At 39.8% G+C, this 18,870-nt stretch overlaps 1 protein-coding gene across 1 annotated transcript in view; it reads left to right on the forward strand.

Annotated features, from left to right (window-relative positions):
• LOC126001696 (uncharacterized) overlaps positions 1–17,721 on the forward strand; it is a 47,069-nt gene extending 29,348 nt beyond the window's left edge. Inside the window, exons 4-8 of the mRNA XM_049768954.1 lie at positions 4,674–4,795; positions 8,002–8,112; positions 12,731–12,837; positions 13,564–13,654; positions 17,084–17,721. Of these exons, the coding sequence (XP_049624911.1) occupies positions 4,674–4,795; positions 8,002–8,112; positions 12,731–12,837; positions 13,564–13,654; positions 17,084–17,200 (548 nt within the window). The 3' untranslated portion in view covers positions 17,201–17,721. The remainder of the gene's footprint in view (positions 1–4,673; positions 4,796–8,001; positions 8,113–12,730; positions 12,838–13,563; positions 13,655–17,083) is intronic.
• The last annotated feature ends 1,149 nt before the right edge of the window (positions 17,722–18,870 follow it).

Genomic DNA, 18,870 nt, shown 5'->3' on the forward strand with positions numbered 1-18,870 from the left:
GTCTATCACTTCTTCATAGAAACTATTTAGCAAAAGGTGACTTAACAGGTTCAGAAATTAACCACAAATAAAAGAGTATAAAGAAACCAGCTCATCCTTGTCATACTCGATAGAGATTGATATGAAAATTATTAATACTGATTCATTGATAGCAGAACTAGAACTTTCCAGGAGACTGAAACATTCTCACTATAAATATAAATTCTAGGAAGTAATATAGTAATCAGATATTATTGAGTAGGTATGTATATAGATAATGCTGAGTTTATTCAGTCTTTGATTTGACTGAGGGGAGCACCTCCAATATATAACCAGAATAACTCTAGAGGCAGAAAATCTTCATGTCCTGAAGTTCAGCTCTTGTATCCCAAATGGAAAACTAGAGTTCATTCTGTGAATTTGTTCATTCATCTATTAACTTGTTTTTGTCCAAACTGTTATGATTATATGTTACTTTAGAAATACTATTTCAAAAAAAAGAAAAAAATACTATTTGAGGGGGCCGGGCGGTGGCGCTCGAGGTAAGGTGCCTGCCTTACCTGCGCTAGCCTAGGAGACGGACCGCGGTTCGATCCCCCGGCGTCCCATATGGTCCCCCAAGCCAGGAGCGACTTCTGAGCGCATAGCCAGGAGTAACCCCTGAGCGTCACCGGGTGTGGCCCAAAAACCAAAAAAAAAAAAAAAAAATACTATTTGAGTCTCCCTGATCACTGAAAGGTTTTGCTTAGAATGAGTTTTCCAACTAATTATGTAATCATGTGTTCATAATACTCATTTTAGATGTGCTTTATAATATTCGTCTTAGATAATATTATGCTTAAAAATTAACTACTAAATTTGTAAAATGTTGATAAAAATGTATTGTACCTGATTTATAATTGAGAATTAAAGTTTCTGAATTTACTGATTTAAAGATTCTATTTCTGCTGTCAGAGCAATAGTACAATGGGTAGGATGCTTGCCTTGCTTGTGGCTAGTTACAATCCCTGGCATCCCTGAGCACTGCCAGGAGTAATTCTGGAAAGTAGAGTGAGGAGTAATCTCTGAGCACCTCAGAATATAGCCAAAAAAAAATATTCCTCTTTTTTTTTTTTTTTGGTTTTTGGGCCACACCTGGCAGCGTTCAGGGGTTACTCCTGGCTGTCTGCTCAGAAATAGCTCCTGGCAGGCATGGGGGACCATATGGGACACCGGGATTTGAACCAACCACCTTAGGTCCTGGATCGGCTGCTTGCAAGGCAAACACCGCTGTGCTATCTCTCCGGCCCCAATATTTTTTTTCTCTTCTTTCTTCTCCCTCCCTTCCTCCCTCCCTCCCTCCGTAGGACCCTCCCTGTAGACACTGGTTTGCATTATTGTTACTGAGGGGTACTATGTTACACAGAGGGAGGTGTTCATGCTTATCACTTTATCTCCTTTCAGCATCCAGTTCTTGTCCAGAGTGATCATTTTCTTTTTTTTTTTTTTTTTTTTTTTTGGGTTTTTGGGCCACACCCAGTAACGCTCAGGGGTTACTCCTGGCCATGTGCTCAGAAGTTGCTCCTGGCTTGGGGGACCATATGGGACACCGGGGGATCGAACCGCGGTCCGTCCAAGGCTAGCGCAGGCAAGGCAGGCACCTTACCTTCAGCGCCACCGCCCGGCCCCGGGAGTGATCATTTTCAACTATTATTATCATAGTGGTCCCATTCTCTGCCTTAATTGCACTCTCCTGCTATTTATGGACACCATACTGGGACCCTTGGGGGAGGAAGGGAAGTACACTATTGATGAATATGATGTTGGTATTATGTATATAGGAAACCATCATTAACAATATTGTAAATCACAATACCTCATTCCATAAAAACAAAAATTAATATATATATATATATTTTTTTTTGTTGTTGTTGTTGTTGTTGTTGTGTTTTGGGGCCATACCTGTTTGACGCTCAGGGGTTACTCCTGGCTATGCACTCAGAAATTGCCCCTGGCTTGGGGGAACCATATGGGATGCTGGGGAATAGAACCACGGTCCGTCCTTGGCTAGCACTTACAAGGCAGAAGCCTTACCTCTAGTGCCACCGCACCGGCTCCATAGAATATATTTTTTAATTAATTTAAAGAAAACACATCATTTAGTTGACATAGTTGACTATAAATACATTTGTTTCCAGATAAGTGAAAGCAAAGTTATCAAAAAATAGGAAAAAATAAAAGGAAGAGAAGAAAGCTTTAAAAAATATAAAAACAAAAAGTATAATAGCAAAAATATTTGTGAAAATTATGTTTTCTATTGTGTCATTAATATAGTGGCAGGTTTAGTAAGCTTTTGTTGTTAACTATTCATTCTGTTAAATTGGTGTGTTCTAATAGGAATGACAGTATCAAACAAATGAAATTTTCCAGAAGTTCAAAGCACTATTACTGATACTACAACTTTTAGGGGTATGTACTCATCTGCCAGGCCTCCTAGAAGAAAGAAGATATGGGAGAAGGTGCCTGCCCTCACTCAATAAAACCCTAGATATACCAGCCCAAAAACTGGGATATCTGTAGTTTGGTCATATTGCTGTCCCCAAAGGGAATTGTAGAGAGGATTGAGACAGGGAAAACAGTAATCTGGGTGATTGAAGCAGCAGGTATGGGTTCGGCAGGGCAGGGGGTTGACCTGCCCTCTCTTCCTGATATGGCCAGCTTTGTACTGCATGGGCCGGTGTACCCATGATCTTTCATAGGTTGGTTTACATCTCCTTTGAGAAAAGAGTGAGTGTATGGAGATGGCCTGATTCAAACTTCAGAATCTTTTTTTTGTTTTTGTTTTTGGATCACACCCAGCAGCACTCAGGGGTTACTCCTGGCTCTACACTCAGAATTTGCCCCTGGCAGTCTTGGGGGACCATATAGGATATGCCATTCGAACCATGCTATCTCTCCAGCCCCTTCAGAATCTTTTTTTTTTTTTTTGGTTTTTGGGTTACACCTGGCAGTGCTCAGGGGTGACTCCTGGCTGTCTGCTCAGAAATAGCTCCTGGCAGGCACGGGGGACCATATGGGACACCGGATTGGAACCAACCACCTTTGGCCCTGGATCGGCTGCCTGCAAGGCAAACGCTGCTGTGCTATCTCTCCGGGCCCTTCAGAATCTATTTTTAAATAGTACTTACCATTTCCATTTGAGGTAGCTAGAATTCACAAAATAGGCAACAGATAAGAATCATATAGAAGGGGCTGAAGAGATAGCATGGAGTTAGGGCATTTGCATTGCAACCCATATGGTTCCCTGAGCCTGTCAAGAGCGATTTCTGAGCTTAGAGCCAGGAGTAACCCCTGAGCGCTGCCGGGTGTGACCCAACCCCCCCCCCAATAAAAAAGAATCATATAGGAAAGACTAAGTTCATTATAATTATATTAAGTCTTATTTTTAGAAATGTATAGTAGAGCTATGTGTGACAAAAATTGAAGATTTTTAAAATATGAAGATTAAGATATATCTTCTTTCAAAAATAAGGTTGAGAATATTAACTGGTTAACTAAGACAATTTGAGTAACAATAATGAACCTGAAAAAGCTATAATTATATGGGACTCTCCTCTTTAATCTTTTTGTTTGTTTGTTTTTGTTTTGTTTTTGGGTCACATCCGGCAGCACTCAGGGGTTACTCCTGTCTCTATGTTCAAAAATCGCCCCTGGCAGGCTTAAGGGAGCATATGGGATGCCGGGATTGGAAGCACCATCCTTCTGTATACAAGGCGAATGCCTACTTCCATGCTATCTCCCCGGCCCCTCTCCTCTTTAATCTTAAAGAGGACTCAAAGTCAGAGAAGCATCACTAGAAAAGATGATAGATAGAATAAGGATCCTAGGGAGGGAAAAATGATGGTGGCAGTCCAAGCCCAATTCCCAAGAGTTACTTCTGAAACATAGTGATCCCTTTTGTTTTCTTCCAAGGGATTTTCCCACAGGTTTCCATTTTCTTTGCTACCATATACTAATTACAATTAAAGTTTGTTTCCTTTCTGTCATAATTATATAGAAACAAATTCATAAGCCTTGGGGTTACTTTCATATTGAAAAACACACTCACCCTCTCCCAGATATTTTATCTCAGAAACAAGTGAGAAGAAGGGCTAGAAATTAAACTCAAGGAAATTAGAGAAATGTAAGGGAGCACCTTAACGTCTTTCCATGTCACTTCTCTTTCTGAACTCCAGAATCCATTGTGGTTGGCCAGGGCTGCCACAGTGTACAACTCCAGAGATGGTCATTTGTCTGGTAGTCTACAGTCTGCGCCACAATACACTTCTGAGGTTGCCTTGAGGGTAAGGTGAGAGAGCCATGTGGTGTGGGAAATTAGGAATATATATTCTTAGGAAAAAAGGAGGAGAAAACCACAGGCATCCTAAGTAGCATTGAAAGGAAATGGAGGGGCAGGGGGATAGGGACAGGCCTCTGTGAAGCTGTTTCCAGAGGCATTGTTTATGCCAGAGACTTTATGTTTATTCTTGAATACAATTTTGTGTAAAGATTGCACAAACAACGTGTTGTTTTCTAAATAACCTCTGAATGATTTAAGTGATTAAGAAAAGAAAGTATAAAATATACATTATAAATACAGGCTAAGAATTAGATATAAGGACTAGAATTGTTAATACTGAACAAACTCTGATGTTCTCTCTGTTGTAATTCTCCAGGATTTATTTCACATTCCTTCTCTCTCATGGAATTGAAGTTTATTTATCATCATGTACTCCCTGATCTGTCCGGAAAGGTCTTGGTTGACGTTGGCTCCAGGCTTGGCACAGTACTTTATGGGGTAAAGTCCATTTGAGAGCATACTCAGCTTTTGGAAAATACTTTCTTCTGCTAACAACAATTTTGCCTGCTGCCACCCAAGGTGATAACTTGGCTTTGATTAATAGAAAAGAAGGATAAGAAGGTCAACAAAGTATAGTACAAACATTTAAATTCTATGTGATGCTAATAATTTTATATGAAATTTAAAAATAAGCTCTCTGATTTCCTCTCTGCAACATGAATAAACAAGTGTCAACAAAACGGAAGCAGGTGACCTTTATAAAAAACTTTGCTATTTGTCAGTTATTACTGCCCTTTTAACTTGTATTTTCTTTGAACTCTCCAAAAATAGTGCACAAAACTTTGATAAGACCTCAAAGAACTGTCAGTTAGTTGACCTAGCCTATCATTGAGTTTCCATAAGCAAGTTACTTAAACACCTCTGGGCCTCTAGTTCCTTACCTATTAATAAGCAAAATTAAGTGATATCCAAGGATTCAACTTGTTCCAGTTTCCTATGATCCAAAGTTTGAATATACAATAGATTACTTCAGTGTCACTTTTTTTTAATTAGATCACAAATATTTCTAATGTTCTTAGATAATTTTATCAAAAAACTGAAATGTGGTTTCTGATCATGAATAGACTAGTTAAAACATGTGGCTAAAAGCAAAGGGGACTTATGGCAGAAGCAGGGAACTATCTGTTCCCATCATCATTGTCTGCTTTAAGTAGAAACAGTTAACTCTTTGTTTGATTTAGTTTAGCTTCAAGACTTTATAATTAGGAAAAATTTATACAATAGCATGGCAGTTTGTCAAATGGTTCTTATATGGAGGACATTAAACATTAAGATTATTCATCATACTTAATCTATTGTTATTTTTCATATTTCTTTCTAAAATATATAAATCTAAAATAATAGTGGCTTTGTAGCTATGTGGACAATATTAATAATCCTAAACTTATTCATATTAAATCACATAGGCAATCAATAGTTTGGGTTATGGGGGTAGGTTGGGTTTTTTTTGGGGGGGGAGTTTGGGTCACACCCGGCGGTGCTCAGGGGTTACTCCTGGCTGTCTGCTCAGAAATAGCTCCTGGCAGGCACGGGGGACCATATGGGACACCAGGATTCGAACCAACCACCTTTGGTCCTGGATTGGCTGCTTGCAAGGCAAACGCCGCTGTGCTATCTCTCCAGGCCCTTTTTTTGGTTTTTGGTTTTTGGTTTTTGGGCCACACCTGGCAGTGCTCAGGGGTCACTCCTGGCTGTCTGCTCAGAAATAGCTCCTGGCAGGCACTGGGACCATATGGGACACGGGGATTCGAACCAACCACCTTTGGTCCTGGATTGGCTGCTTGCAAGGCAAACGCCGCTGTGCTATCTCTCCGGGCCCAAGGGGTAGGTTTTGATATGGGGGCCACACCTGGCTGTGCTCAGGGCTTATTCCTGATTCTGCTCAGGATCATTCTTGGTAGTACAGGAGACTATATGTGGTGTTGGGGAGTAAATCCAAGTCAACTGTGTGTAAGTTAAGCACTTTGTCTGTCATACTTTTCTTTTTGGTCCAGTCAACAGTTTTTTTGTTTTGTTTTGTTTTTTGGTTTTGGTTTTGGTTTTGGGTCACACCCGGCAGTGCTCAGGGGTTACTCCTGGCTCTATGCTCAGAAATCGCCCTGGCAGGCACAGGGGGCCATTTGGGATGCCGGGATTTGAACCACTGTCCCTCTGCATGAAAGGCAAACGCTTTACCTCCATGCTATCTCTCCAGCCCCAGTCAACAGTTTTTAATACCAATTATTTACTCTCTGTTGAACATATTCTCAAGTTCCATAATGAGCTATTAGTATAAATTTGTTTTCCATAGATAATTGTTGGTAAAAATGAGTTTAGTAGGGGCTGGAGCAGTGGCACAAGTGGTAGGGTGTTTGCCTTGGATGCGGCTAACCTACAACGGACCACAGTTTGAACCCCCCCCCCCCTCCGGCTTCCAATATGGTCCCCCAAGCCAGGAGAGATTTCTGAGCACATAGCCAAGAGTAACCCCTGAGTATCACCAGGTATGACCCAAAAAGCAAAAAAAAAAAAAAAAAAGTGAGTTTAGTAGTATAACTAGATATTTTCCAGGGGGCTGGAGAGAGAGCACAGTAGTAGGGTGTTTGCCTTGCACGCAGCTGATCCAGGGCAGATGGTGGTTCGAATCCTGGCATACTATATCTGCCTGCCAGGAGCGATTTCTAAGCACAGAGCCAGGAGTAACCCCTGAGCGCTGCCAGATGTGACCCAAAAACAAACAAAGACATTTTTTATATTATTTGTGTTACTATACCCCAAAATAGAATGTAACAATATATTGTTCTTCATTATTAACTAATTGGCATAAGTTTGGTAAATTGTCATTTACCATACTGACTTTCCTAATCCAAAAAGAACCTTCCTCTACTGTCCATGTATAATGTCAGACTATGCAAGATTTTCTTTTATATTTCCCAAAGTTTAACATTTCTTGCTTTCTCCTAATATAACTTCCTAAAAAATTAAAGTAATAAACTTTTTTTTTTTTTTTTTTTTTGGTTTTTGGGCCACACCCGGCAGTGCTCAGGGGCTACTCCTGGCTGTCTGCTCAGAAATAGCTCCTGGCAGGCACGGGGGACCATATGGGACACCGGGATTCGAACCAACCACCTTTGGTCCTGGATCGGCTGCTTGCAAGGCAAACGCCGCTGTGCTATCTCTCTGGGCCCGAGTAATGGCTTTTCTCATTTTCATCTTTGTAAAAAAAAAGAAAGTCAGTTTTTTAAATATCATTTAATATTTAAATAATGGAAATTAAACAACAGTAAATATCTTGATTAGTCTTTAAGATCTTTACATAGGAAAATAAAGAAAGGTCTTTACCTAGAACCAGAGAGATAACTCAAAGGACTGGAACACATTCTTTGCATTTTTGGAAGCCTGTGTTCAACCCCTACCGAATACACATGTTCCCCCCTGATACTGCCAGAAGTAACCCCTGTAACCACAGAAAATAGAATAGGTCCTGAACACCAGTGATTGTGGTCCAAAGAAAACAGAAATCTTTACATTGACTGTAAAATGTTTATTAGCATTCATTTCATTTTATTTTTTCAGTTCTATTTTTACTTCTTAAATTTTAAGTTGAAATAAAGCCACAATGAAAAGTTAATTTATCTTTTTTATAATATTTCTTCATGTTTTAGGGTTATCTTTACAGTTCAGCATTACAACTATATGGAGTAGAATTGAATGGAGAGTTTTGCCATTTACAGGAAATGATTATAAAAAAATACCACTTTGCTGACAGATTAAAGGTACTCTTTTCAGTTTGTGTTGTATTATCCTTTATGTAGTATAACTTGAGCCACATCTCTTTTGCAATGAAGTTGAAAATCATCTTTCCAGTATCTTTTTATTTCATAGAAACAAATTGAATTGAGTCAATTATATAAAATAATAAAAATGAGTTATAAGCTATATTCCACTAATTTTTCTTCAAGAGTTATTTTTTAAATTTTCTTTATACTAGCAATAGTTTTGGTAGCAGCATTTTTGAGTCTGTAAGAGTGTATTTAATTGGGGCCGGAGAGATAGCATGGAGGTAAGGCGTTTGCCTCTCATGCAAAAGGTCATCGGTTCGAATCCCGGCGTCCCATATGGTCCCCCGTGCTCGCCAGGAGCGACTTCTGAGCATGGAGCCAGGAGTAACTCCTGAGCACTGCCGGGTGAGACCCAAAAACCAAAAAAAAAAAAAAAGTGTATTTAATTAAATTCTGAATAGTGAAAATAAGCAAAAGGGTTAAGTACAGCAGTTCCTATCTTTTCCATAGAGAGCATTCCAATACCTCCAGTGAATATTAGAAGTTGTGAACAGCAATTGATACTTTACTTGGGGTGGGGGGAGTCACACCCGGCATAGCTCATGGATTACTCCTGGCAGGCACAGGGAACCATATGGGATGCCAGGATTCGAACCACCATCTGCCCTGGATTGGCTGTGTGCAAGGCAAGGCAAATACCCTACCACTGTGCTATCTCTCCAGCCCCATACACTTTACTTTTTACTATATAAATATACCCAAGATAAGAATTAGTTTACAAATTAGGCAAAGAAGAGATTAACAGTAATAATATTAAAATAGAATAATTATGTGACTGTGCTTTATAAAAATATGTGAATGTTCTTTTCTTTTTCTTCTTCTTTTTTTTTTTTAATTTTGGGGTCACACCCAGCAGCACTCAGAGGTTACTCCTGACTCTATGGTCAGAAGTCGCTCCAGGAAAGTTCGGGGGACCATATGGGATGCCGGGATTCGAACCACCGCCCTTCTTATCTTCTTATGCAAGGCAAATGCCTTGCTATTTCTCCATGCTATTTCTCCGGCCCTGTACTTTTCTTTCAAAGTATCATACAAAGGGGCCAGAGAGATAGTACAGTAGTAGGGCATTTGCCTTGCACGCAGCCAATCTAGGATGGATGGTGGTTTGAATCCCAGCATCCCATATGGTCCTCCGTGCCTGCCAGGAGTGATTTCTGAGCACAGAGCCAGGAATAAATCCTGAATGCTGTCAGGTGTGTGACTTCCCCCCCCCCCAAAGAAATATATATCATACATAATGTTTTTATACCTGTTGACTGCAAAATAATTTAAATTTTGGATAAGGGAGACTGCTAAAATACTCACAGTTCTTTATCTCATTTTACTGAGCTTTCATGCCACAGAATAGTTTGAGGGGAACAGGGTTGGGCTACAATGAAGTTTTCTCTATACAGGGAAATCTAATCTTTTGTGGCCCTATTCATGAGATAGTACAGGAGTAAGGTGCTTGCCTTGATCATGACCAAGTTCCATGCCTGGGACTAAATAGGGGGTCCTACACACTGCCAGGAATGATCCCTGAGCACTTCCAAATGTGACCCACATTCCCACCCACTCACCTACCCAGAAAAAGAAGAAGAATCTTTTAGTTTTTTGTTTTTTTATTTGTTGGTGTTTGGCCACACCCGGTGGTGCTCAGGGGTTACTCCTGGCTGTCTGCTCAGAAATAGCTCCTGGCAGGCAAAAGGAACCATATGGGACACTGGAATTTGAACCAACCACCTTACATCCTGGATCGGTTGCTTGCAAGGCAAACGCCGCTGTGCTATCTCTCCAGGCCCAGAATCTTTTAGTTTAATGTGCTTACTCAGGAATCTTTAACTTCTAATAACAATGCAAAGAAATCTAAGCTTTTTTTTTTTTTTTTTTTTGGTTTTTGGGCCACACCCGTTGACACTCAGGGGTTACAGATGGCTATGTGCTCAGAAATTGCTTCTAGCTTGTGGGGACTGTATGGGATGCCTGGGGAGCGAAACGCAGTCTGTCCTAGGCTAGCAATTGCAAGGCAGACGCCTCTAGCACCACCACTCCAGCCCCATATATTTCTGATAAGGGCAATATAATGCTCAAAGATATACCTTACTTTGGGGTCAGAGGCTAAGGGAGTTACATCTTGTGTGTTCAGGAGCTACTGTCAGCTTTGTGGTCAGAGCTTGTTCCTAGCTGATATTCAGGGCTCAAACTGGGCTCCCAACATACAAAGCATGTTCTCAAGTATTAATCTCTCTCCAATATTCATTCCTCTTTCTTTTCAAAGATAAGAATTTTCCTTTATTTCCATTCATTCTTTCTTGTCTCTCTGCTTAGAAATAGGAAGGCAAGTGATTGAAATAAATTAACTGATTATAAATTTATGGATGATGGGGTCAGAGTGGTAGCACAGCAGTAGGGCATTTACCTTGCACACATCTGACTCAGGACGGACACTGATTCAATACCCGGCATCTCATATGATCATCCGAGCCAGAGGGGTAATTTCTGAGCACAGAGCCAGGAGTAACCCTGTGAATGCTGCCAGGTGTGGCCCAAAAAACCAATAAATAAATAAGTAAATAAATTTATGGATATTCTTACTCTCCCATCTTTAGTGAACAAAAAATACTGGTCTTGCATATAACAATAATATTAATTTAATGGAATTAGGAATTTAAAAAATTAGGAACTCTTAATCATAATTTATTAATGGACTATAAAATACATTTTATTTGTTTACAGGTAATTAAGTAAAAGAGTTCATATTAGGCAATGAAATAGTATAAGGATTGAGGCAGAAGCCTTGTATCTTCTGACTCTGATTTCTGTCCCTTGGCACCATAGCGTTTCCCCGAGCGTTACTTGGTGTAACCTTGAGGTCACTAGCACTATCAAGTGTGGTCTTGAAGCCCCAGAGCATGCCAGGGGGACCTGGGTAATTCCCAGAAAAGCTTTGGAGCACCACATTTGGACTCTTTGCAGACCTTGTAGGCCTGGAACCTCCAGGAAGGCCCCAGCTCTTCAAAGCACTGCTTAGAATGTCAAAAGCGGGGAGGGGGCTTCATAGTAATATATGTACTTACTATTATAGAACATGTCTATATACTGTTACTTAAAATAGATACTTTGTTTCATTTATGAGTTTTCAGACTAACTCAAAACTTCCTCTTGGCTTTTTAGCTTAGGGATCACTCATGATAATATTATCATATCATAATATGATAATATTATCATGAGTGATCCCTGGGGCCAGAGCGATAGCACAGCCAATAGGCATTTGGTTTGCATGTGGCTGACCCAGGCTGAACACTCGGTTAGATTCCAGGCATCCCATATGGTCCCCAAGCCAGGAGCAATCTTTTTTTTTTTTTTTGGTTTGGGTTACACCCAGCAGCCCTCAGGGGTTACCCTGGCTCTAGGCTCAGAAATCACTCCTGGCAGGCTTGGGGGACCATATGGGATGCCAGGATTCAAGCCACCATCCTGCATGCAAGGCAAACGCCTACCTCCATGCTATCTCTCCGGCCCCTCTTTGAGCACTATGATATCTTTACCAAGGCTACATATTATAAGTAATTTTAGGATGATCAAGTGCAAATTTTTAGTTATGCTATACTGAATAAGACTACAAAATTCTTAAGTATGAGTTTAACTGAGGAAAGCATTCTATAGGTCTTAAAGACAATAGAAGTGATCTAGAGAGATAGGACTATGGATAAAGCACTTGGTACATTTAATCCTCTGCACCCTATAGGGTGTTCTGAGCACTGCCAGGCATGATCCCTGAGCACATGTGGTCCAAAAGTAAACTGCAACAAAAGAGTCTTGATATAGTCTAAATTTTTCAAGGTACATAGTTTTAAGTTAAATTGGTTTATTCTGGGGCCAGAGAAGTTGCACAAGCAGTAGAGCATCTGCCTAACCTAGGACGGACCACAGTTCGATCCCCTGGTATCCCATATGGTCCCCCAAGCCAGGACTGATTTTTGATGCATAGCCAGGAATACCCCTGTACATCACTGGGTGTGGCCCAAAAAACAAAAATAATCAATAAATTGGTTTATTCTCATTTTTGATAGATAATATAAGGGCTTTTTTTTTTCTTTTTTGGTTTCTGGCCCACACCCAGCAACACTCAGGGGTTACTCCTGGCTCTTTGCTGAGAAATCACTCCTAACAGGCTCAAGGAACCATATGGGATGCGGGGAGTTGAACCTGGTCTGTTCCAGGTGAGCCACTTGCAAGGCAACTCTCTACTGCGGGCTATTTCTCCCAGCCCCATAAGTAAATTTTAGATGAAAGATTGGGCAAGGCCATTGGAAAAAAAACTCTGAAATCAAAGTCAAAAGAGCAAAGCTCTGACTATATAAATTCATCTAAAACAGAGAAGCAAATTTTCACCAGTTTATGGTTTTTGTTATATACTGAGTCTCTCCCATAGATGACATATGCTGTGTTCTCTCATATTTAGATGTATTAACCTCTATAATGCTTCATAGCATCATAGAACCAATACATACTTCTAATATGGTTGTATGATGTGGTGTTTTTTTTCTTACATGGATTCTTTCTTCTTCAGGTGATTCATGCAGACATCTGTACCCAGGGTTTACTTCTACAGAATGCTGATATTATTATAATGAATAATGTCTTTGAATATTTTCTTGATGATGTAGAACAAGCAAGGTATAGAATTATTTGTTTTTTCCTTTTTCCATTTTTTATTATGGGGGGGCTTGTTTTGGGCCACACCCAACAATGCTTAGGGATAACTCCTGGATCTGCATTCAGGAATCACTCTTAGTGATGCTTGGAAGACCATATGGTACATTATAATAACCTGAACTCCCACCTTGTTATATCTCTCCAATAATGTAACTTCAGGGATGGAGCCATACTTGCTGTGCATGTGACAAACCCAGGTTCAATCTCTGCTATCCCATTTGGTGCCTGAGTCCTGCCAAGAGTGATATCTTAGTGCAGAAACATCAGAAAAGCTATGATGATGATGATGATGATGATGATGCAGGAAGAAACTTCAGTTTTGTCAAACCCCCTTCAGGAACTTGAGGAAAACACCAGTTCTATTTTTATCACAAACCTATTTCTGGGGCCTGAACAGTAGCACAGCAGGTAGGGCATTTGCCTTGCACGCGGCTGACCCAGGACAAACCCTGGAATCGATCCCTGGCGTCCCATATGTTTCCCAAGCTAGGAGCAATTTCTGAGCACATAGCCAGGAGTAACCCCTGAACATCACTGGGTATGGCCTGAAACAAACCTATTTTTATATATAGTCCTTTTTTGCTCCTTTGAAAATCTAGGTGGTATCTACATTGCCATTTTGTCATTCTCATTTTAAGTGTCTTGTGTCTGAGAAAACCTAACATCTAAGTTTTAAATGTGTTGTAGAGCCTGGGAATACATCAACCAAAATGTAAGGAAAAAAGGATCTCTATTAGTGACAGTACCAAGCCTTCAAGATTCTCTATCAGCTCTTCAGGTACATAAACCTCCTTTTCAGCATTTGATTGCCAAATGTTTCAACTGCTTTTTTTCTAATAGCTGGTATAGTATACTACTAGAATTGTTTTGTCTTGACTACAGAAAAAAAAATGTAAGGCCTTATAACTTAAGTAGTGGTCTGTGGTTTGTTCACAGGCTTTGAGAACTCTAACATAGTGCTTCATTTCTTGATGTAGGCTCATTTACTTCTCTAATTTTTCTAATTGTGGGGTTACAGGTTTAGATAATGTGTGAAGTGTTTTAAAAGAAATTTAGAATACCCTCATCATCACTTTCTCCTTAAAACAAAAAAGAACAGAATTGCTCAGATCATTTAGAATTCAGTAAATTGAAAACCTGTATCCTATGCACAATTGAGCCTCTTAATTTGCTTAGAATCTTGCACAAACCATTTGTTGCTCAGATTCTCCATGTACAATAATATCGATATTAAACAGTAAGATTCAACACAGTGGGACTAGTGAGATAGCTCATAGAGCTGAATTTGATTCCCCAGAATATACAGGAGTAACCACCCCTGCCCAAGCAACACAGTCATGAATAAACCCCAACACAAAAACAGGGGAAAAAAGATTGAACTTCCAAAAATTGTTCTTTAAAGATTAATTGCTACTTATAAGGCTCATTGAGCGGCCAGAAAGATAGCATAGCTATAGGGCTTTTGCCTTGCATGCGGCTGACCCAGGATGGACCTGGGTTCAATTCCCAGCATCCCATATGGTCCCCCTAGCCAGGATGATTTCTGAGTGCATAGCCAGGAGTAGCCCCTGAGCATCACTGGATATGGTCCAAAAACCAAAAAAAAATAAATAATTGTTATAAGGCTCATTGAGATCCCTACATGTAATATGATCATCATTTTCTGTTGTAGAGCTTTTCTCACATAAAACATTTCCTCTGGGGCCGGAGTGATAGCACAGCAGTAAGGTATCTGCCTTGCACGCAGTTGATCCAGAACAGACAGTGGTTCAATTCCCTGCATTCCACATGGTTCCCTGTGCATACCCTGAGCGCAGCTGGGCGTGATAGGAAAAAAAAAAAAAAAAAAAAACATTTCCTAAAAGTATTTCTTTCTTAGGAAAACTCAGTAATTATCAACAATACATTCATAAAATATTTTATATCAGTCATCTTTAATTTCAGAAATAATAGATGTTTGTCATAATGGAAGTAGTAATGCATATTTTTCTCCCCACTTTCAGCCACTTAGTTTTTCCTTTGTAAAAGCTTTAGGGTGCAAAAAAAAAAAAAATTAAAAAAGGGGCTGGAGAGATAGCTTGGAGGTAAGGTGTTTGCCTTTCATGCATAAGGTCATTGGTTCGAATCCCAGCATCCCATATGGTCTCCTGAGCCTGTGAGGAGCGATTTCTGAGTGTAGAACCAGGAGTAACCTGACGCTAGGTGTGACCCAAAAAAAAAAAATAAAAAAAATAAAAACAAAAACAAAAAATAAGAGTTATATCTTTTAAAATATATGGTACCTAATTTATAGTTTTTATATCTTTGAAGATTTTCATTCAGCAAAATAAAAATAGTTTCACACTGAATCTGTAAATCTATTTAAACTACCATTGAAAAAAAGAAAATTAACACTTATCTAGACCTATAAATTTTATTAAATAATTCTATTGCTTTTCTAAGACAGTTTCTTATTGGTCATGTCCGTTGGTAACTCTGCAATTTCTGTGGAATTATCTGATGATGGTTTTGGAGGGAGACTTTCTTCTTAAATGACCCATTAACAGTATCACTGTGTTTATCGTTTTTGGGCCACATCCAGCAGTGCTCAGGAGTTACTCCAGACTCAGGAATCACTCCTGTTGGACTCGGGGGACCATATAGGATGCAAAAGATTGAACCCTGGTTGGCCGCATGAAGACAAATATCCTAACCTGCTATACTATTATTCCGACCCAGTGTCATTGTTTCTGTTTCCTATAATTTTCATTATTTCTGATTTTCATTGATTAAACCTGATGATAATTACTAAACAAGTTATGTTAAAAAATAATTATGTTAGGCTGGTCCGAATGCAATGGTGTTTACAATTAATTGATCACACCAGTTACAGATTTTTTTGTTCCTTCTCCACTCCCACTGCTTCACTTAACTAGCCTACTTATTATTATGTTAGGTTGAGGCTGCGGGAGAGCTAAAGACAGTATGATGCAGCCATACATGTTCTCTCCGGCCAGCCATCTGGAGGGCAAGCAGCCTCCCTCAGCTTCACTACACTATGTACAGTGCAGTGATGGCTTTAGGAAACAACCACCAAAAAAGGGACTGGGGGGGTGGCATAGATATTGGTTCGACACACTCCAAAACCACTGGAATTTAAAATTTCAACCTTAGTTCATTGGTGAACAGCTGAGTTGAAGATTTACAGTGGCTACTAAACTTAGCAAGAGCTTTCAGTAGCACTGTAGGTATCCTGGATATTTGGATAAATGTGAATATTCCCATCAAGTGGTTGAAAATTCATAAAAAGTACCCCTTCCTAAAATAAAACTTTACCACAGTTTTATGAATGGAAAAAAAATAATTATGTTAGTGGGGGGAACGGAGAGATAGCACAGTGGTAAGGTGTTTGCCTTAGACACAGGACAGTGGTTCAAATCCCGGCATTCCATATGGTCCCCCGATCCTGCCAGGAGCGATTTCTGAGCATAGAGCCAGGAGTAACCCCTGAGTGCTGCCAGGTGTGACCCAAAAACAATTAAAAAAAAAACCACAAAATTATGTTAGGGGGCCAGAGCAGTGGTTAGGGCGTTTACCTTGCACACTGCCACCGAGTTCAATCCCCAGCCTCATGGAGCAATAGCACAATGTTAGGATATTTGCTCTGCACACAGACCCAGGTTCAATACCAGGCATCCCATATGGTCCCCCAAGACCCTGTGAGGAGAAATTTCTGATCTCAGAGCCAAGAGTAACCCTTGAGTACTGCAGGATATGGGCCCAAAACCAAAGCCAAAAAGAAAAAATCCCCAGCCTCCCATATGATTCCCTAAGCCTACCAGGGGTAATCTCTAAGCGAAGAGCCAGAAGTAACCCTGAGCACTGCCAGGTGTGGCCTCCAAAAAACCTAAAAAATAATGATTATTATTATATTAGTGACCAGAGTATCTCTAGTAAAGGTCTCCTGATCCCAAGTTCTGCTTCTGATGGCACCCTCGTCATTCCCCCAACAATTTTCACTATTTATTTTCATGTTCCAAAGTCAGAGTAAATTAAGTTCCACAAATCTACCACTTAGCACAACCAAGAGTTGCTTATGTGGCACATTTAGAACTGATTCCCGCTACTTACAGAAAAAACCTATTGTGCTCAAATCTTTCATTATGTTATCTTAAAATTCAGAGAATAGGATTACTCTGCTATTTTACATATTTGTGTTTTATTTCAGATTAATATACCATTATCTTCCTGGGTTGAAGAGGTGCCTCTGAACTATGATGTATACCCTGATAATGATATTGACAGGGAAGCTCTTGAACAAATACATTTATATAAGGTTCTCTAGCACTAAAATAATCCTCATTGTAATTGTTTTGTTGAGAATATTGAAAATAACAAAAGAAACATAATCCTAACACCTTACATGTATTTTTTCTGTATATTACTATGTAGTCTTTGTAATAAGCTCAGATTTTGTAAATTATTATTTGTATGTGTTATGTATGCCAGAAAGTTGTGTGTGTTCTCCTTGAGAACAGAGTTGGGTGACTGGAGTGGGTATAGGATTTATCTTGAGAACAGAACTAGGTGACCCAAAAGCCAAGTGTGTGTCTTTAGTTAGTAAACACTATGTACCCAGTCTAGATATGATCAAAGTCAGACCAGCTGTATCTGTTTCTGTTACAAAGAAGATGTAGGGAAGATAAGTTGCTTCACAGTTCCTTTATTAGCTCTTTTAATCTATGAGTCCCTTTATTTAAAAAGCCTTAGCATAAGGACTGAAAAAAATGCTGCTATTGACAGGAAAAAAAAAAAAAAGAAAAGAAAAAAAACTAGAAAGCTTCTAAAATAAAGATCAAGATTTTTTTTTTTTTTTTTTTTTTTGGTTTTTTGGGCCACACCCAGTAACGCTCAGGGGTTACTCCTGGCTATGTGCTCAGAAGTTGCTCCTGGCTTGGGGGACCATATGGGACACCGGGGGATCGAACCGCGGTCCGTCCAAGGTTAGCGCAGGCAAGGCAGGCACCTTACCTTTAGCGCCACCGCCCGGCCCCCAAAGATCAAGATTTTTATCTCAATAGAGCTTTTCTCAGTGATTCTTTTCTTTTTTTCTTGTTTTGTTTGGTTTTGGTTTTTTGGTTTTGGGGTCACACCCAGTGATGCTCAGGAGTTACTCCTGGCTATGTGCTCAGGGGACCATATTGGACGCCAGGGATTGAACGCAGGTCCATCTTGGGTCAGTCACGTGCAAGGCAAATGCCCTACTACTGTGCCACTGCTCAGGCCACTCAGTGATTCTTTTCTGTATTTTCCCTTTTTTAACAATATTTGGGGCCAGAGCGATAGCCCAGTGGGTAGGGCATTTACCTTGCATGCAGCCAACCTAGGTTCGATCTCCAGCATCCCATATGGTTTCCTGAGCCTACCTGAAGAGATTTCTGAGCGCAGAGCTAGAAGTAACCACTAAGCACTGCTAGGTGTGACCCCCCAAAAAAACAAAATAATGTGTTATAGTTCAGAGCAATAGTATAGGAGATAAGGTGCTTGCCTTGCAAAGGACCAGCTTGAATCCTCAACACTTATGGTCCACTGAGCCTGACAGAAGTGATTCCTGAATACAGAGTATTGTCTGAGCAACAACTTAGTCTGGCCCAAAAGCCAAAAATTATATTAATAAAATAATTTATTCACATGATTGTTTTATATGAATGCTTTATATGTATTTTTATTGGTTTGTTATATTGATGGACCTAAATTTCAAACAGCAAATAATAAACCATAGCAAATAGAACATTTGTATAGAGACAAACAATACAAATAGTTATACATGGGGAGAAAAAATGAATTTGGAACATAACTACAAGTTGACATTCAATTTTGCTTCATGCTGCACCCCTTCATTAAACTTTCCTGAAATTATAGAACCTTAATGTATTTGGCCCTCAAAATTATGAACCTCTAAAGTAAAATCTGAGGCCAGGGGCCGGTGAGGTGGTGCTAGAGGTAAGGTGTCTG

The sequence above is a fragment of the Suncus etruscus genome, chromosome 2 (genome assembly GCF_024139225.1).
Source record: "Suncus etruscus isolate mSunEtr1 chromosome 2, mSunEtr1.pri.cur, whole genome shotgun sequence".
NCBI lineage: Eukaryota > Metazoa > Chordata > Mammalia > Eulipotyphla > Soricidae > Suncus > Suncus etruscus.